Genomic DNA, 20855 nt, shown 5'->3' on the forward strand with positions numbered 1-20855 from the left:
CTAGTAAAACTTGATTTTTCTATCATCACAAAGTAGCATATACATTTGGACTTGGTGGATTGTGAGGGAGAGGAGAATTAGCCGCAACTCTTAGCTTGCCAAGCCTGTGCTCTGCCCCTCCCCAATTCCTACCCCCTGGGGCAATCCTGAAAGCCCTTTGCCTGTCTCACATACACATTCCGACCACTCTCCAGTGCAGAAAAATGATTTGATTCCAAACTGGGGGGTTTGAAAAAAAAACATGTATTTGCAAAGGTCATCTGAAACAAATGGAGCCGTAGTGTTTCCAGGAGTGGGCCGGTCTTGCTGGGCGCCTGGTAATCTCTTGTAGGCTGACAGTTGGTAATTCCTTGGGGATGGTATTCACTGTGCTCTGCTAGTTTGCAAACTAATGAGACACATGCTGCAGCCAGTGTTGCCTTCAGTCAGATGGGGCAGAGGATTTAGAGAGCATGCAGATTTCTGCTCAGAAAGCTGCCCTGTCGCAGCCAGTCTTGCAGAAAAAAATCACTGAAGACTGTAAACTTGCAGAACAGGAAGTGGAAAAAAAGAAGATAAGGTGGATCTTCTAGTCTTTCCTAAAGCGCTTCTCTTAGCTGTTCCCTTATATAGGGGTCATGTGCAGATGACTTTCTGGCCCCCATCTTAGAGTAAAGTTATCTGTGTTAACTTGAAAACCTACGTAGTTTTTCAACTATTCACACCATCATTTTATTGACCAGCAAACGTCAGACTAGGATTTTGTAAAGTGTGGCTTAATGAGCCACCTGCCCTCAAATTAAATGATAAAAATGTAGTGTTCTGGGTCTTATCCCAGACCCACTGAATTAGGATTCCTGGAAGTATGGCATCATAATCTGCTTTGAATAGATTAGTATGATTTTTATGTACACTGGAGTTTGAGAAACTCTGTTTTAGGATCTCACCTTTATAGTTTGAATCACTCTTATTTCTTCTAGTAGCTTTTTAAAGCATTGCAGACAAATAGCAATGTGATATGTGCATAATATTTAATTAGGTGGCCAAAAGTCTCCAGAACATAAATGCAGGCAGGCCAGAGCAGCCAGTACACACACACACACACACACACACACACACACACAATGTGCAGCCTCACAGGCATTAGTTGTTCCCTGCAGCACAGGAGGGCTACAAACAAGAAAAGAGAGTGGAAACCCAGTTCACACAATTCCCCAATTCTCTCAACCACCGTTCCAGAAAAATTCATTTGGAATGATGCGGCGCCACCTACTGTCCCTTTTGTGCATTGCAGGCACCTGTCTGATGGAGCTGCATCTGCCAGTTCAGCTGCCTGCTTAATGCAGCCAGCCAGCTGGGGGCCTCCAGGGTCTGGAGTTTCACCTCTGTGGCTCCATTAGGGCATACTGCACCCTCTGTGATCAACAGAGATGGTCAAAGAACAGGCTTTTGGATAGCAGGAACCAGGTATTTTAAACCTGTGAAAAGTAAATGAATAAAAGAGGCTGTGGGAATCTGAAAGATAAATTTCATATGTGTATGCATAGATAATGTATATGCATGTAAGCGTGAACTTATACAAACACACACATACGTATTTCAGGGCCCAGGAGGCCAACATACTATGTGTCTTGAATTTCTCTTAGAAAATTCATCATTGGCCGGGCGTGGTGGCTCATGCCTGTACTCCCAGCACTTTGGGAGGCTGAGTCAGGCAGATCACCTGAGGTTGGGAATTCGAGACCAGCCTGGCCAACATGGTGAAACCCCATCTCTACTAAAAATACAAAAATTAGCCGGGCATGATAGCGGGTGCCTGTAATCCCAGCTACTTGTGAGGCTGAGGCAGGGGTATCACTTGAACCTGGGAGGCAGAGGTTGCAGTGAGCCAAAATCATGCCACTGCACTCCAGTCTGGGCAACAGCGAAACTCCGTCTCAAAAAAAAAAAAAAAAAAAAAATCGTCATTGACCAAAACGTGGTTATGTGAAAATAAAAGAAAAAAGAGAAAGAAAAGTTCTCAAACATGGCAGGCATCCCTCTTCCTCATGGTCTTTTCACTTACTCTACCCTCACCCTGGAACTTTCCAAATAGATACTTGGTGCTGTCTTTCATTTTATTCAGGTTGCTGCTCAAATGCCATTTCTTCTGAGAGGCCTTCCATGACTGCACTTTCAAAAATAGCACTCTGTCACCTACCTCTGCTTTATGCGTTCAGCACCCTCCTCCCTCAGAAACACCTAAGCTCCACCAAATGCCAGGTATCCCCAGCACCTAGAATAATACCCAACAGATCACAGGACTCAAAAACTATTGAGTCAGGGCCGGGTGCGGTGACTCACGCCTGTAATCCCAGCACTTTGGGAGGCCGAGGTGGGCGGGTCACTTGAGGTCAGGAGTTCGAGACCAGCCTGGCCAACATGGTGAAAGCCCGTATCTACTAAAAATACAAAAATTAGCCGGGTGTCAAAGAATAGCCAGATTTGGTGGCACGTCCCTGTAATCCCAACTGCTTGGGATGCTGAGGCAGGAGAATTGCTTGTACCCCAGAGGTGGAGGTTGCAGTGAGCCGAGATCATGCCACTTCACTCCAGCCTGGGCAACAGAGGGAGACTCTGTCTCAAAACAAAACAAAACAAAAAAAAGAGTGAATGAATTACCATGTTTTACTAACAAGATTCGAATTTTTTCGTTGAGACAATGACATATAGGCATTGTTCTTACTCTGGTTTATGACTTTTAAAAAATGCTCAGCCGGGCGCAGTGGCTCACGCCTGTAATCCCAACACTTTGAGAGGCCGAGGCGGGCAGATCACAAAGTCAGGGGTTCGAGACCAGCCTGGCCAACGTGGTGAAACCCTGTCTCTACTAAAAATAAAAAATTGGCCAGGCATGGTGGTGTGTGTCTGTAGTCCCTGCTACTCGGGAGGCTGAGGCTGAGGCAGGAGGATTGCTTGAACCTGGGAGGCAGAGGTTGCAATGCTCTGAGATCGTGCCACTGCATTCCAGCCTGGGCGACAGAGTGAGACTCCGTCTCAAAAAAAAAAAAAAAGCTCACATGTGAGAGACAAAATGAACCTCTTTAGAATGGACCTAGCATTTCTAGCATAGCTTATCTGGTCATTGTATTCTAATGGATTCATTTAACTCAGATCGAGGGACTCAGGAAGAATTTCACAGAGGAAGGGATGCTGGAACTGAGATTTGAAGACTGACAGGTGCCATAAGAAAGGTGTGTAGAAGCAAAGGCCCTGGGGTGGACCAGGACATGGCTTGCTGGAACAAACCATTTGAGAGGGAAATGGCAAGACTTGTGCAATAAATGAAACCCGGTGGAAAGTGCATTTTCCAATGCCTGGAACATATTTACCTGATCAGGAAGCAGCAACTCTTAATAGCTATTTTGTTTGACTGGAAAGGTTCTTTCAAACACTTCCATCTGCTCAGAACAAGGGCTCTGAAACCAAACTGCTTTCCTAGCTGTATGACCTAGGGAAAGTCACTTTACTTTGTTCATCTCTAAACGGGGAGGATATTAGTGCCTACTTCATAAGATTGTTTTGTGAGGATAAAATAAGAAAAACAGAGTCCTTAGCAGAACATTTAGTTGTAGTCATCACTCAGTAAATGTTACCCTTTTATTATTTCATTGAACTGTTCTGGCTTATAATCAACTGCTTCTCAACATATGCTTTATAAGCCAGAAGATCAGTTTGATTCTGCATGCTGATTCACCAGACTTTTCATTCTCTAAAGAGGGAGTAGCATGAACAAAGACAGACATGGGAAGTTACATCATTTGTTTTACCTGGTGAATACTTGAGCATCTATGAGCATCTATTATGTCTTAGAAACTCTGCTAGTCTTTGTGTATGAAGATAAATATAAAGAATTCTTACCCTCAAGAAGTTTTCAGCCTCTGTCTTCTGTCTCACAGATTTTAAATCAATATGTGTTAGCTATCATTATTATTATAACTGGATCATGGGAATCTTTTTTTTTTTTTTTTTTTTTTGAGACAGAGTCTCGCTCTGTCACCAGGCTGGAGTGCAGTGGTGTGATCTTGGCTCACCGTAACCTCTGCCTCCCAGATTCAAGCAATTCTCCTGCCTCAGCCTCCTGAGTAGCTAGGACTACAGGCACACGCCACCATGCCCAGCTAATTTTTGTATTTTTAGTAGAGATGGGATTTCACCATGTTGGCCAGGATGGTTTTGATCTCTTGACCCTGTGATCCACCCACCTTGGCCTCCCAAAGTGTTGGGATTACAGGCATGAGCCACCACACCCAGCTAGATCATGGGAATCTTAATTTTGAACAAGTATGGGTAACTTGATCAGCTTGGCTTTCTAGAAAAATTACTGTTGCAGCCATTTGGAGGATGGATTCGGGTGGTGAAAGGTTACAGGCAGGAAAATCTGGAAGAGAAGTGAGAAAGTGCTTGGAGTATGAACCAGGGCCCCAGATTGGGGAGGCTGAGATAAATATCTTAGAGATATTTATGAAACCAAATCATCAGTTTCCTAAATGGATATGAATGACAAAAAAGAAATTGAAATTGACTTTCTGTTTCTGCAGTGGGCTCCTGGATGAATATGAGCATTAATCACCAAACTGTAGAGAATACAGGAGAGGGAATTAACAGGGTCCTTGAGAACATCTGACTGCTGGAGCCAAAGAAGTCTAGACCCCCCCAGAAGGAGTCTAGAGCCCAGAAAGGGGTGTTAGAGCCCTTCACATGCATTTGATATTTGAAGGTTAAGATGTGCATGGTGTTGCCTAGTAGAAAAGTACGTAGAGAGTGGAAAAGTCTCAACACAGGACTCTGGGGATTACATGTACAGGGCAAGCAGAAGAGGAGGTACTAAACCAGGTGAATAGGCCCAAGGTATTCCTCTCTCCTCCACCTCATGGGACCAAGATGGGGATGGCAAATGCATAGGAAGCTGCATTTTGCCTGGAAACAGTGACTCAAAGAGAAGACTGAGGGTTGAAGGAAAGGTCCTAGTGGTTCTTTATGAAGAAGCATTCATATCTTTGTGAGGTTGGTACATCTAATTAAGGTTTCCCGTTTCTATAGGCCACTGTAGATAAAATCATTCTATATTTTAGGTGAGCGTCTTCTGAGAACCACAGAGCTCTCTATCTACTCACACACACACCTCTGTCCTGAATTAACTTAATTCAACCCCAAACACAGTGTGTGTGCCATGCTTACCTAACTAGACAGCTTTGCAGACACATGCACGAACACGTTCCCACATACACAGACCTTTAAAACCCAATAAATAATAAAGGGTAATTACATGGAGAGTGGTTTGAAGATTTGTCCATCCACCCTTCATCAGTATGGATTCTATGAGGTCTTCACAACTCTGGTTCACCACCAAGGATACAACCTCTTGGAAAGACTGCATTGCCTTGTGAAATCCCAAATGATGCCTGTTCGTAAGGACTTCATAAATTACCTGTCATTTTTTTTTAACTTTTACACACACCTAACTCAGGTTTTAGAACTGGTAGAAAGATTGGTAAGTGCAAAATGTCAAGATGCAATTGTGCTCAATGTATTCTTTCTCCAAAGTGGGGAAAGCATCTGAACGCTTCTTTGGGGGAATATGGCAGCCGGGTTTTGGGGGCTTCAGGAGTAAATGTGTGTTCTCTTCAGAGCAGGGAGGACAGAGCAGAGGAAGCTCTTCCCCCTCCATGGCCTCTCTTTCTCTTGTGCCTCAGGTCCCTTGGAGCACGTGCACCTGTCTCTTCCCTTTGTCACCACAAAGAACAAAGAGGTCAATGCGACGGCAGTGCTGTGGCCCAGCCAAGTGGGCACCCTCACTTACGTGTGGTGGTACGGAAACAACACGGAGGTGGGTTCACCTTCCACATGTGGTCTAGGGACAGAAGCGCAATTCACGCTGCCTGAAGCAAAGAAGGGAATGAAATGGCTTATGAACCCGAGTGTAGAAGCAGTTGTAGCTTCAAGGACAACAAGCTCCCTTGGCGCTCAAGTATCTCATCATTATGTTCTCTCTCTCTCTCTCTCTCTGGCCCCTCTCCACCTTCTGCATTTCATCTCTGCCTTCCTCTATATTTACATTTTTCTCCAGCTGTACTTGTCTTTGCAGTGACCCTTAGCAGCCCTAGCTTAGCAGAGAAATTAAATTCTATTTCCTGAAAGTTGTAACAGCAGTCCTGAAATTGAGTCTTACTGGTCAGGCCTTAATCACAGTGCTGGGAGTAGAGAGGTAGGTGAGGGAGTCAGTCTCCTTGGAACCACGTGAACTACAGAAGGGGAGAAGTGATTACCAAAAGAAAACAAAGCAACTGGATGCTGGACAGGCACAAGCAACAGATATCCATTACAACCCACCCCCGATGGCCTCCTTACCCTAAATCAAAACTCTTATTTATTTAGGTCAGCTTTAACATTTGTACGTTTTTCCAAATATTCCCTATGCTCAAAGGTCAGTGGCAATTTTAAATCTAGTAGACACCTAACACCTCATTTACTCTAAGTCTTTCATTTTGCACATCAGAAAAGTGAGGGTGATGCAGCTGGAGTGGTTTGCTTTGATCTCTTCCAGCTGCTTCATAAGAGGCCAAATTTAAGGTCTTCTGATGCCTCCACTAATTTTTCTTTCCTCTGCACCGGGATGGATGGTCTATTTCAGTTTTGAACCCATTCCATTCTCAGAAATTAAAGTGCTTCCAAATGTAAGTTAGGCAATAGAGCTGAGGCCCCAAAGGACACTGGGATGAACTGCTCTGGACTGAAACCCTCCATCTTCTTCCAGCAGAGCTGCTTTCACTTGGTGACATTGCTCTTCAAATATGATGTCTCTTATTTTAATAAAAACACTGTTCTGCTCTGGAGCTGAAACTTGGCTTTAGCTGGAGACATAATTTTGCACAGGCCCAGGAGGAACCTAAACAGTGGAAAGAACCTCTCGCCTCTACTGCAACCATAACTAAACTGAAAAGAGACCCTTTTTAATTTCCTCTGAAACTACGTGTGTAAACTCAGCCCATGGTGGGCCCTCTATCCATAGTGGAAGAGCAGGAATGCATCTATGTCATTTCCCTGAAAACTAGTGCTAGAAGGTGAACGTACTGAGCAACTTTCTTTTGTACCCCCTGTTGTTTTTTTATTTTTTTATTTTTCCTTTTAAAAGAAAACCAGACTCTGAAGAGACCCCATTGAAAAGGCTTCACATGCTGGGCGTTAGTCTTCTTTCTGCTATACAGGGAATTAAATGAATTTTGATTTTTAAATTAATTAAGAAAAGATGGGAAATAAATGTTTGTGAGGAGTGTGTCGAGGGAGGTCAGGAGGCTAATATTTGTTCCTCTAGGACCCCAGCATTTGATTGTATTGCAGGCATCACTCCAAATTTTTTTTTCTTTTTTTTCTATTTTGAATCCTCAAACCACTATCCAATTAGTGCTTGTTTCCACAGCAGCTACTTCCAGGAAACTGCTGATGAGGCTTCTCAGAGGGGGTCAGCATACAAGGCCACTGCTGTTTAACTGGTGTATGGTTTTGGTGTACCGGATTCATGTTCCATTGTAATTCTACAGAAATCGTACACCCTGGAGATGAACACATGGCAGCTTATAGATTTTCAGTAACTGCTGCTTCCGTCTCGGTTAATATGAGCCCCTGTTCTCATTTGCTTCGATCGTTTCCTTGTATTAGGGATCTGCTTGATATGAGTAGGTCATGCATAAGGAGAGACATATATTCCACCAGCAAGCAAGACCTGTCCATCTCCCCAGCCCTGAATCAGGATGATATCAGGAATTCACAATGAATAGGCAGACTTGCTTGGAGTCATTGCTCCAATAGCCTCTTTTCTGCTTTGGACTTGAGATGATGGGGAGGCATAGAGGGACTCAGTGCCATTGTGGTACATCAGGAAGAGCCTCTGCTGGGTTAGACAGCCGATTGTTGGCTCAGAGTTAGTGGCTGTCTCAACTGTAACTAAAGAGCTTTTCTTTCACTCTGGGCCCTTGTGTGTTTTAGCCTTTGATCACCTTGGAGGGAAGCATATCCTTCAGATTTACTTCGGAAGGAATGAATACCATCACAGTGCAGGTCTCAGCTGGGAATGCCATCCTACAAGATACAAAGACCATCGCAGTATATGGTGAGTGCCCATCTCAGTGGAAAAGACCATCACAGTATATGGTGAGTGCCCATCTCAGTGGATCTACTGCTGTCTTCATGCTCAGAGGAGGTTCTCTTGTGCCATGATGCCCGAGACCATCCCCCAGCTGTGACTTTTACCTGGAGAATGGAGGGCAGTAGTTGAGAAAGAGCTGAGGCAAGTCTCATCTTCTCCTGTAGGGAAATTTGAATCACTGGTAAAACAGTGTTACAAGATCCAGAAAGGGTTTTCTTAGAGGTAGAGTGACTATTCACTCACTCATAGGGTAAAGTGGATTTTAGGATGTGTAAGGCTAACTCATGTCACTCAGAATGTTAGTAATATTTGAATACCAGTTACAAAATAAAATAGCTTATGTTAAATCTCTTTTTTTCAAGTTCAACTTTAAAATTCTTGATTAGTAAGGGAAATCTGCCATTGTCTAAATACTTTAAAAACCTTTTCCACAAATCTGTATCATAAAAAAATTATCTGCTAGATTGAGAGTGATGGAAGAGTCATAACAATTATATGTTGTGCATAGCCATAGACTGGATATTTGAACAAATGGCTAATTTTGTGATCAGTTGGGGAAATTGAATATGGTCACAGGATTAGATGGAATGAAAGTGTACTGAAATAAAAAGATGGAGTCATTGATTGAAAACTGGAAATAAAAAAAACCACGATGGATTGATTTCATTTTGGTAAATCTTTGTCTGCATAGAAAGATAGTCATATGGATATGCACTAAGTGTTACTAGTACATGGCAAAAATATTTATTATTAATATGGAAATGGTACATATGAATCCTGAAAAATTAGCTTTTGAAGTATAAGAAGTGGAAATTAGATAGGAAAAGGAGATGCTGTGCAGAGAGAGGAGGAGGCAGAAGGAGGGAGGAAGGAAGGAGGATGAGAAAGAGAGCAAGAGAGGCTGGGTGCGGTGGCTCACGTCTGTAATCGCAGCACTGGGAGGCCAAGGTGGGTGATCACCTGAGGTCAGGAGTTGGAGGCCAGCCTGACCAACATGGTAAAACCTCATCTCTACTAAAAATATAAAATTTAGCCAGGCATGGTGGAACATGCCTGTAATCCCAGCTACTCAGGAGGCTGAGGCAGGAGAATCATTTGAACCCGGGAGGTGGAGCCTGCACTGAACAAGATCGCGCCATTGCACTCTTGCCTGGGCAACAAGAGAGAAACTCCATCTCAAAAGAAAAAAAAAAGAGAGAGAGAGAGAGCAAGAGAGAGACAGACAGCCTAGCTTGTGGTCCAAATAATGTCAATTGCCCAGTTCCAGAATCAATTGATTTTGATGAGATAATTTGGGACTGGATTTTCCTGTGAGGAGTCAGGTTCTGTTAATGCTCATCTTGCCAACTTGACCTTCAAAACCAGAAAATAATTTGTAAGCAACTTTGAACACATCTAAGGATCAAAAGGCCTTAAGGACACTATTCTTTTCATGGCTGGGTGTTAGATTTTCTAATTTCTTCTCTCTGCCTTCCTCCTGAAAGGCTTGATCAGCCCAGATAATAAGAAATAAACCAGGGCTGTGACTTTCCTACCAATGTCCCATGAGCAAGGTACGAGGTGGCCAAACAGTGGCTGTGTAGAGTGCGGCAAAGTCTGCCTCTCTTCCCTTCTCCATCTCCTTTCTGTGTGCTGGGAATGCATTTATTCTTCATAACAACCCTAGTGTAAAGCAGGTGATATTATGATCCCCGTTTTTTTCAGAGTGATGAATAACTTGCCCCAGCTAGCAAGTGGTGCCGCTGTGTTTGCAACCCAACCCATCTAGACTCAGGGCCCATTCACTGAAACTATCCTACTTAACTGATTCACATTTATTTTCACTGGATTTTTTTTTTCCTTTCTCTCCCTCTTGGATGTCACAGGTTGCACTAATGGGCACTGACCTATTAGCCCAACAGATGTCCTCTTGGTTATGCATGTTGGTGATGTCATTAGAATCATGGAGATAACCTTAAATCTTGGCCTTATCTGGTCCAGCCCATCGTTTTATAGGTAGGAAATTATGGCCCAGACATAGGGAATTACTGGCTTAAAGTCATTCTGCTGTTTGGTGACAAATATGATAATAACAATGGTGGTGGTGACAGTAATTAACATTGATGAAGACTTTACTAGCCACTGGCATCTGTTCTAAGCATTTGGTTTGATCTGCTTTATTAAATCTGCTCGGATTTATGAGAAATATTCTATAATTATGCATTTTACGGATGAGAAAATGAGATAAGTATAATAAACGAGCTAGGAATTCTGAATCCAGAGGGTATGTTTGTAAGCACCTCCCATGCCTTGCTATGCTTGCTTCTTCCTCTTTCTACAATTTCTTTAAAGGTATCACCCAAGGGTGAATCACTCTTTATAAAAATAGGTTATCATATGTCTCTTCGTTAAGAGATTTGACAAGGTTCTGCTCCTAATCAAAGTCCTGCACCATCAGCCACCCTTAATTTGTCTTCAGTCAGATGAGTTATCCAGAGATTCATATACATAATTAGAAAGTTATGGGGTCTCCCTGTGTTGCCCAGGCTGGTCTCAAACTCCTCCCTCCTCAGCTTCCCAAAGTACTGAGATTACAGGCATGAGTCACCACACCTGGCTCCATGATCGGACAGTTTTAATGACAGGTGTGACTCCTTAAACAAAAGTTGCACCAGGCAAAGTTAAACAGGAAAGATTGAACCCAGCTGAAAGAAAAGGCAGGAAGATTCGTAAACGCTGGGGTTAGCTAGTGGGAAAATACTGGAGGACTTTAGGAAGCACGTGGGTTTGCAGTGTGATTAGACCATCTGTGTGAGTTAAGTGCTGCTTAGGGAAGTCAGTCTCCTACTCTCCCGCAGAGACTGGGAGACAGGGAGGGGTGCTATCTTTCTTGATGATTACATTTGAAAGGAATGGCTCCAAGGTCCTTGAGAAAGACATTCATGAGTTGTAGAAGATTTACATCTCAAGGGACAGAGAAGGAATTTACAATTGTAAGTTTTCCAGAATACTCTAAGAAAAGCGAGTCCAGGAGCTTACAGTCAGGAAGAAATAGAAACTTGTTTGAAGTTTACTGAGATTGACGGGAACATGAAGACTTGTCATGATGGGACTGAAAAAAGCATCACATTTGGGAAATTGACAGGGGAAGGTTTGTCTACCCAAAACCACACTTTCTATTAAAAGAAATAAAATCTAGTTTGCATTGTTTCTTCTAATTTGCTCCAGGGCACAAGTTTGCTTGTAAATAAAAATATGCAAATGTATAGAATTGATCTCTCTCAACAGCTGCAAAAAATATATATTATTGGTGTTTACCCTTTTCAGTCCGCCCACACACATCCCCTATTTCTTGAATCAACTTAAGTACATTTCCCTGCCATTCTCCCTCCCTGCCATGCTGCTTAGTATGGTAAGTAATTACGGAGGGAGCTGCATCATTTTCTCATTTGTGTCCTTTTACTAAGATAAACATTCCGCCTTGTGGATGAAGTCTCTGCAGTTTGGTAAGAGGTACGGAGAAAGTGAGAATGACATAAACTTACATCTTCGTAGCAAAAAGTGAGGACTTAATGGGTGATTCTTTGGCACTGCTGTTTACCACACTATTAGTTAACATACGTTTCGTTGTTCTCCATCAGGTTAATATTCACATAGGTGACCAGTGACTCATAAAATAGTCAAGCTTTGAACAATACCTCTTTGGAATATATTAACTGCCATGAAAACATACCTTATAATGTCAGAGTCTTCAAAACATGTATTTGATAACTCCTTAGCATTGTTAGGAAATGTACAACTGAGCTTTTATGCTTCCTGAATGTAAATTGGCATCCCCAATGTCGCTTAGACCCTAATGAAACAAAAGGGCATGCTTAACATAAAAAATATTTTTTAAATAAATAAATGCATAAATTTCAAGGAGCCCTCCATCACAAGTTAAGTGTACATTTATTCAACAAATGTTTGTTCTAAATGACTCATAAATAGTAACTGAAAACCTACTGTGTGTGCTAGACACTGTCCCAAGGGCCAGGAACACAGAGCCATCATCCTATTGAGCTTGAAGGACATAACGATGACAACAAAATAATTTAAATAGCGCTGAGTATGAAAAAGAGACAAAGGGTCCAGTGATGAAGGGTGCATGGGATGGTGGAAGGGAGGCTACCTGAGGTTGGGTGGTTGGAAAGGCCTCTCGGGGAGAGACTGAATGATGAGAGGGGAGTTTGCTACAGTGCAGTGAAGTGGAGAGAGCTGGTATGGACAGAGCCAGCAGGATTGAGGAGCACAAGGAAGTACAGGTCCTGGTGCACAGAGAAGGCAGGAAAGCCAGTTAGGACAGGAGAAAGGAAAGGAAGTCCCCACCAGGTTATGTAGGGCCAGGAAGGCTGTGGTAAGAATCTAAATTTTATTCTAAATGCAATGTGGAGACACTGGCAGGTTTTAGGGGAGCCATATGATCTGAGTCTATTATGTGCCAAACACTATGTTGGGTAAGGAGTGTTGAGGCCACAAGAATTGGCTTCACAGACCTCCAACTCCAGAGAGTGTAATTGACCAAGGCCACCAGTGCTGTGCTCTGAAGCTTATCACCAAGCTAGGGCTAGGGCTCACCTTCCAGGGGCTTACCCCTGCCAATGACAGAGTATGGCAGGGATACTAAGGCTGAACCATTCCTGGGATGCAGGGGACTCCTCTGCCAGCGACTTTGGCTACAAGACTTCTGAACAGGCTTACTGAACCTTCCCCAGACTGCAGAGTAGTCATCCACCCTTTCTTCCTCTCTCTGACTGTCCTATATGCATGCACAGTGGTCGATGGTTCTCCATGACTCCTGTGGCTTCCTGCTCACTTTCTCGCACAGAGAATTCCCCTCGTATAATCCTTGCCTGTGTAATTACCATCTTACTTCCTGGAGAACCAAACTAACTCCGGTGCTACAGAGGCAATGAAGAAAATCCCTGAATAAAATAAAATTCCATTAAATGAAACTTCCATGCAAACAAACAGTAGCAATAGAATGATTACAGTGATAATTGTAAATATCTAATCATCATAATAATTATTCCATAATCCTATAATAATAATAAAAGTATGTACAAAACAGAGTAGTGCCATAAAAAAGAAAATTAAAATGTGATGGGGGAGGGTAGTGAGCCAGGGAGTGCTTGAACTAGAGCTTGAATATGTTGTGCATGGACAGTGGGGAGAATGGGGCATTCTAGGCAGAAGAACAGTGTGTGCAAAGGCCCAGGGTTGTAAACCTGCCATGCATTCAGGTTGCTCCAGATCATTTACTATCCGGGAGTGCAGAACCTAGAACTAGGAATAATGGGCAAAGGCTGCAAAGATAGGCATGGAACAAAGTTAGGGGTTTGGTTTAGAAAATAAGGGCTACCAGCTCTTAGAGCCTGCTGGCAACTTTTGGTATGCAAATGCTGGCCATTAGAAACCGGGTCCAACCAAACATGGCAATTCTCCGCCCTCTTCTTGCCCTTGCCCTCACATGTGGCTGGCAACATGGCTGCCCCCACGTATCCCTATGTGTGTAGAACAACATGGCACCCTGTATTTGCATATTAAAAGGCTAGGGTGGGAGGGCTACTTTTTTCCCTGTCTATATCATGAATGACATGCCTGGTCAAACCAATCCCCTGAGCCCTGTGCAAATCAGACACTGCCTCCTCATATAACTGGCTGGTATCCGGCACACTGCGGGGGGGGCGGGGGGGCGGGAGGGGGAGAGAAGAGGGAAAGGGGGAGACAGGGGAAAGGAGAAGGGGGGAAGGGGGGCAAGGGGTAGTCTGAGGGGGGGTCTCCTCTCTCAGCTTTGGAGCCCCCTCCCTCTGTCTCTATACAGGGGAGCTTCTTCCTTCTTTCTTCTGCCTTCTTTCCTGCCTATTAAACTCTCTGCTCCTTAAAACAAAGAAAAAAAAAGGAAAAGAAGGGGCTGGTGAGATATTCACAGGGTAGTGACTTGCCTTCTAAAAAGGTCTCTATGGTAAGTGTAAAGGGGAAGGACCCTCCATTTTGTATGAAATGTAAAGTCTAACAAACCTCTTGACAGGACTATTTGACTTATAATAATCCATCTACTGTTATATCCCCAGAGGAATTCCGGTCTCTTCGCTTGTCCTTTTCTCCAAACCTGGATGACTACAACCCAGACATCCCTGAGTGGAGGAGGGACATCGGCCGAGTCATCAAAAAATCCCTGGTGGAAGTGAGTGCACACAGTTTCTCCTCTTCCCGGGTACCTTTTCTGTCTGTCCTTGAAGAATTTCACGGAAAGGGGAGCTTTGTACAAAAACAAACAAACAAACAAACAAAAAAACCCAGCAGGAAGAAGCTAAAGCCCATGGGAAGTTCTGGCCTGATGTCTGCAAACCTGAGTCCCACACATACAGACATATCAAAGGCCCTAAAGGGGATGCAACTATGGAACCATGGACAAACATGGGGTCCTAGCCGTCTGTGACTCTTCTTCTGCTTAGAGAAGGAGGACAAGTATATCCTAAACTCCCTTGTCCACATTTCTGTAGCAGAGTTCACAATTAGGCCATTAGGAAGTGTAAAACCAGCTACTGTACATGCCAGTGAAGGAACTCAGCATGCAAGTGTCCTCGGATGACTACAATTAGTAAGAGTGGTCCCAGGTTCCAACTTCTGCAACTGTGAGCATAACAGTGCAGTGAGCATTCAGTATATGATGGTTAGTCATATTTCTATTTCCTCATTTTTTAAAGAAAATTTCTGTACTGTAACAGCCCCCAAAAGGAATTATTATCCACACTTTGTAGATGAGGCAACCGAGGTTTAGAGAGGTTAAGTAACTTGCCTAAACTCTCATATCTAATAGAGGATGAAGCTGCAAAATTGAAATTCAGGGCCTGAGTCCAATGTCTGGGCTTTTGTGTATTTGACAAAGCTTCCTAAGGTTTCTCAGAGAATAACAAGGTGGTTGTGGTTTATCCTTCCCTGAGCAAATGTCACTGGCAATTAGAGAAGACACCTTCTTTTAGGCACATCTGCCCCTCCTTGTTCTACTTTTTTTTTTTTCTTTTATGAGATATAGTCTCACTCTGTCACCCAGGCTGGAGTGCAGTGGCTCAATCTCATCTCACTGCTACCTCTGCCTTCGGGTTCAAGCGATTCTCCCACCTTAGCCTCCGAGTGGCTGGGAGTACAGGTGCTTGCCACCACACCCAGCTATTTTTTTCGTATTTTTAGTAGAGACGGGTTTCACCGTGTTTGCCAGGCTGGTCTCGAACTCCTGACCTCAAGTGATCCACCTGCCCCAGCCTCCCAAAGTGTTGGGATTACAGGCGTGAGCCACCGTGCAGGCCCCTTATTCTACTTTCATGAGTGAGCAGAGGAGTGGGATAGCCGCTCACGGGGCAGCTTGAGCTTATTGTGCAAACGCGGAAAATCAGAAGTGAGTTATCCACTCCTGGGGCATATTCTTAGCTCAGAATAAAAATCAATTTAGGTTTGCTGAACATTCTTTCCTGCTGCCAACACATGGTGCCACAGGACACAAAAAGATGATGAAATAAAGGCATTCAGATAACTCCTGCTCAGAAAACAGATCTTACATCCAGCCTCTTGCAAGGAGCTGGTCTTCCCCGCCTTCATTACCTTTGTTAATATTTAGTTAGCACTTAAAATATTCTAGGTACTCTTTTGAGTGCTTTGCATTATTTTAACACGTTTAATCCCCCAAATAAATCAGCTTATGATGTTGAAACTGTGATTGCACAACTACCCATTCTGTAGGTGAAGAAATGAAACTCAGAGATACTAGGTTACTCATCCAAAGTCATGCACTTAAAGATCAGACTCTGGAGTCAAACCATCAAGGTTTGAATCTTGATTTTTGTGTTTTCCTAACCACTCCACTCTAGGGCCATCCTTTTCCTTATTCCAAGGAGAAACAGGGATAGATGGAATACTGGGGTAAAGAAGGGGTATCTTCATGTGCCTCTGAGCAATGCCACCCACCTCTGTCTCTATGGCTCTCAGCATCTGTGACATGATTGGTGGTTACACATTATCACCACCAGGAGGCACAACTACCAGACTACAACCCTAAAAGGAATAGGCCTTTCTGCCCTGAGCCATCTGTCTCCAGGGTAACAACTGGTTTTTGTCCTCTGCTGTCCAAGAAGGATGACTTATGCTCTTTAACGAACCCACTGCCCATCTCTTCTCATCTGCAGCATTCTAGGGACCTGTGTCCCCATAGGTCCTCCATCTGTCTAACTCCCCCAGGTGATGTATCAACCAAGCACTAGCTCAGCAATGTCCAGCCTTCCAGGCTGATTTCTCTTCACACTTATTACCTAGAGATCAGATGCCCTGTACCTCCACCTTTCTACCAGCTGTCCATTAGGCTAGAAATTACTGCTCATCAATATTTCTAGCCTGCTGTGTAGCATAATCAGGAATATGCGGAATAAACAGATTGACTCATTATCTCTCAGGGCAGGGTTATAGCAGCGATGGTGGTGGTATTAATACCTTCTAGTTCCCAAGGCTCTCTAGTTACCCAATCCCAAGAGGCAGTTGGTGCAGAGCTTGGTTCCTAGCAATTTGCATTGACTTTGAGATCAGTAATTGCACTTGGCCACTTTTTTAAGTCCCAAGGGACCACATTGCCAAGTGTACACTAATAAACCCTATGAGAGGTACAAGTGAGAGTCAGCTTATTTGCAGTTTTCTTCCTATTCATTATGAAACAAAATTTGGTATTAAATTGTTTGCCTTTTCTTCATCAAAATGGCTTTTGCTATTGACATTTCACAATGAAATCTTTAATTGAATGTCATTATAAACATTTTTGTGTGCAATGAAGATTATTCAGGCACAATCTCCGAGTTTACAGTCTAGTAAGGGCATAAAACAGTATGGGGTTTGCTATAATAGGAGCTGTTGTTTGTCAGTGTCTGGAGAAGGGAGGTACAGAGCACTGGGTCCCAACACAGGCTTCACAGTCAGACCAGGCTTCAAAAGCATCAGCAGTCACTTCCTAGATGTCACTGTCTAATCTTCCTACAGCCACCATCTTTCCTGGAGTGGAAATTGAGATGCACCACCCAGATCTCTGTTCAGGGAGACACTTACTGTCTTTTCTGGGAGGGCTATGGGCAGAGTCTTCACCAGCCTGGTTCCAAGTTGTGTCACTTCTTAGGGTGGCTCATGTCTGATGACAGGCTGGTGCAGTTATGTAAAGTCCTGGCCTTCTCAGCCCAATTTAAGACAACTCTGAAGGGCCATTCTGTCTCCCCTTGGGGTCTCTTGAAGTTGTCATGGACCTACGTGGCAGCTCAATTTTTCCCTTGTCCATGTTTGTTTCCTTCCCTTTGCCCCCATAGGTGTTGTTCCCAAGAGTGCTTCTTAATAAACATCCTGCATACTAAACTCAGGGTCAGCTTCCTGAGGACCCCAGCATGTGATATGTCCTCACTGCAAAGTGAGGTGTAATCATATTTGCTTCAAAGGGTTGTTGTTGGAGGTTGCCTAAAATAATACTATAAGTTACTTATAATAGTAACATTGTTGGAGGTCGCATCAAATAATATAAGTTACATAGCACAATGCACCCAGGAAGTACCTGGCATTGTGCTAAGTAACTTATAACATTAGGGTCGGACCTAATACCTGGAATTTCTTGCCACTTCAAAAAAAAAATGCAGCACAGTGGAGTTCAAAAACAAATAATCACCTAATTGGGAAATAATGAAATAAATAAGCTTTAAGATGACTCATGAAGGATAAGTAGCAAAGGCAGAGAAAAGACATTCTGGTGGAGATAACATGCACAGAAACATTTGCAGGAAAAGGCTGAAATATTGAGAAATTGTATATCATCCCATTTGGCAAGAGCATAAGAGTTGTGGGTAATTAATTTGGAAAGGAAGCATGGGACCATATTGCAAAAGGCCTTGAATATGTCCTTAATCCTGTTAGCAATGGGAATTCTTGCAAGCATTTTGGACAAGGGAACATGATCTGAATTGGACTGCTGGAGAGAGAAGCTGGGATTATAGTTATTGACTCTAGAAGCATCTAGAGAGAGGATTCAGGGGAAACCCTGGGGTATAAGCTCAAGAGAGAGAACAGTGAGCTAGGATAAACAAGAAGTCCTTAAGTGCTATCTGTAATTTTAACAGAAGGGTCAGTGTGGCCAAGGGGAGGGCTCAGGGTGCTTCAGGGAACAGGGCTGGTCATCAAGTCTGATGCTGCAGAAAAGTCAACAGGAGCCTCCTGAGGGTTGTGATATGGGGATGTCGTCTTAGGTTAGGTGGTTAGCATGTCATGGGTCTATTTGGAGAGTAACTCCAGTGGGATGACGAAGGAGGAAGCTAGGTTGGAAAGGGCTAAGGCATGAGGGGCAGATGATAAAGTGAAGGTCTTCTTACTGGCATGGTCCCCACCTTGGAGATGCTCTCTGGGAAGAAGAGCTAACATTTGAATCCCGAGGCCCTACCGTAGATGCTTCATGTGTCACTCATTTAATCCTCAAAATCACCTATGAACAACACAAGTACTGCAACTGTCCTGTCTTCTATTTAAAGGAATGTAGGCATAGAGAACACAAGCAATGAGCTTAAGGTCTCACGGTGTTGAAGCTGGGATTAAATCACAGACAGCCTGACTCCAGAGCCTGGACCTATAGCCCAGTGCTGTCTCTCACATACCCCCTGCCTGATACTCCCAGGCCTCTGCTTTCAGGCCCCTTCTTGTGTCTTCTGCCTACCCCTGATCCCCCAACCAAATACTTGGTCCCTTCTCAGCTTTCTTCTCTACAGCACTAATGTGAGCCCCTGTGTCTGTCCCTCAGGCCACAGGGGTTCCAGGCCAGCACATCCTGGTGGCGGTGCTCCCCGGCTTACCCACCACTGCTGAACTCTTTGTCCTACCCTATCAGGATCCAGCGGGAGAAAACAAAAGGTCAACTGATGACCTGGAGCAGGTGAGCCCCCTGAAAAAGGAGACATTTTCAGCTTCTCTCTGCAGTCAAAGCCACATCCACTGCTAGTCCGAAGGGCCTCTGGAGAATTGGGGCTTAAGAGTGAGGGCACCAATCGTCTGTGGAGTCTTCAACTTTCTGAGCCTCCATTCTGACCCATAAACTGATGATCCTAACTACAGCTTCACCAAAAGCACATGCAGGAACATTCATGCTAGGTGTATTAGTCTGTTCTCACACTGCTAATAAAGACATACCCAAGACTGGGTAATTTATAAAGGAGGTTTAATTGACTTACAGTTCAGCATGGCTAGGGAGGCCTCAGGAAACTTACAATCATGGCGGAAGGGGAAGCAAATATGTCCTTCTTCACATGATGGCAGCAAGGAGAAGTGTAGAGTGAAGCAGGGAAAGCCCCATATAAAACCATCAGATCTTGTGAGAACTCACTATCGTGAGAACAACATGGAGGTAACTGCCCCCATGATTCAGTTACCGCCCACTGGGTCCTTCCCATGACAAGTAGAGATTATGGGAACTACAGTTCCAGATAAGTTTTGGGTGGGAGCACAGCCAAACCATATCAGCAGGGAATGGCTAAATTATTTACAGTGTGGAATACTCTGTGGAGTTTACAATGAATTAGATTAATCTATGTATACCGACACAAAAAATTGTCCATGATATCAAGTGGAAAAAAAAGCAAGTTGCTGAACAATATCTTACTTGTCACAGGAGTGCCGTGAGAATCAAATGACATGATATGCATATCTTTTTTAACAGGTACAACTTTTATACAAATGACTAATCCTTTGATGATGTAATTTGTGTTCGTAATGAGTAACATTGGCTCCAGAGCACCTCCACTGCCCTGTGGGGTTCACCTCCTCCTCATCTCCACTACCTTCTGAGCATTTGAGTGTGTGTGTGTGTGTGTGTGTGTATCTGTGTGTGTATTTGTGTGATTCTCCTTCTCTTTTCCCCTTTAGTCTTCTTTTTTCTTCCCTTTCCTCCTTTTAACTTTAAACAACCCTCCCATCTCTGTAGTGGGGATTATTATGTTGTTGTTATCCTTCTTTGTCCATTCAGTTAAAATGATCAGTCTTGGTGTAGTTGCCCTTTTAGAAACCAAATGATTTCGATTTATCAGTTCTTCCAGGTAAATAGATTAAAAATAAGATTCCTCTCAGCCACTAAGTAAATATTGGCTGTTTCCCTTCCAGTACTTGGAGATTTTCTGTTTACTAAACCCATAATCTAGCCCCATGATCTTTAGTCTTCTAGGATGACTTGAGAACCTTCTATAATAGTCTTATTAAACACAACCCCAAATTATGGCATGGCCCACCTCCTAGCACACACCCTCTTTTCAGCTGCCACTTTCTCACTTTGCAGAAGGCTCACCTGTATAATTTTCTCTGTGTGCAATTAATGAAGAGCAGAGCTCTCATGGAAAGCCCTGTCGAACCCCATTTCCTAGTGAAGTGGAGTTGAAGGGTGGGCAGCAGGTAACCCCTCAGATTTGCATCTAACCTCACTCCCCACCTCAGCTTCCCAGCATTCTCTACAAATTATTATCTGCACCTCATTATGGTGGGAGAAAGAATAGATTATTTCTTACCACAACATTGTCAAGAACCTAGAGGGAAAGCAGATCCTTTTCCAAAGCCTTTAGATAGGAACATTTGCAGTTGTACCTCCTCTAAATCTTACTGGTTTTTCATGAAACCCAGATTT

The 20855-nt window shown here is 43.6% G+C and overlaps 1 protein-coding gene across 9 annotated transcripts in view; it reads left to right on the forward strand.

Moving 5' to 3' along the window:
* SORCS1 (sortilin related VPS10 domain containing receptor 1) overlaps positions 1-20855 on the forward strand; it is a 608941-nt gene that overhangs the window by 555884 nt on the left and 32202 nt on the right. For all 9 annotated transcript variants that reach the window (XR_010115734.1, XM_055249851.2, XM_055249858.2 and 6 more), the window contains exons 20-23: positions 5715-5848; positions 8005-8128; positions 14257-14369; positions 18990-19121. Coding sequence is in view for 8 of the 9 variants with exons in the window: in XM_055249851.2 (XP_055105826.2) it covers positions 5715-5848; positions 8005-8128; positions 14257-14369; positions 18990-19121 (503 nt within the window). In the remaining variant the exon portion in view is untranslated. The remainder of the gene's footprint in view (positions 1-5714; positions 5849-8004; positions 8129-14256; positions 14370-18989; positions 19122-20855) is intronic.

Source organism: Symphalangus syndactylus, chromosome 2, assembly GCF_028878055.3.
Source record: "Symphalangus syndactylus isolate Jambi chromosome 2, NHGRI_mSymSyn1-v2.1_pri, whole genome shotgun sequence".
Classification (NCBI taxonomy): Eukaryota; Metazoa; Chordata; class Mammalia; order Primates; family Hylobatidae; genus Symphalangus; species Symphalangus syndactylus.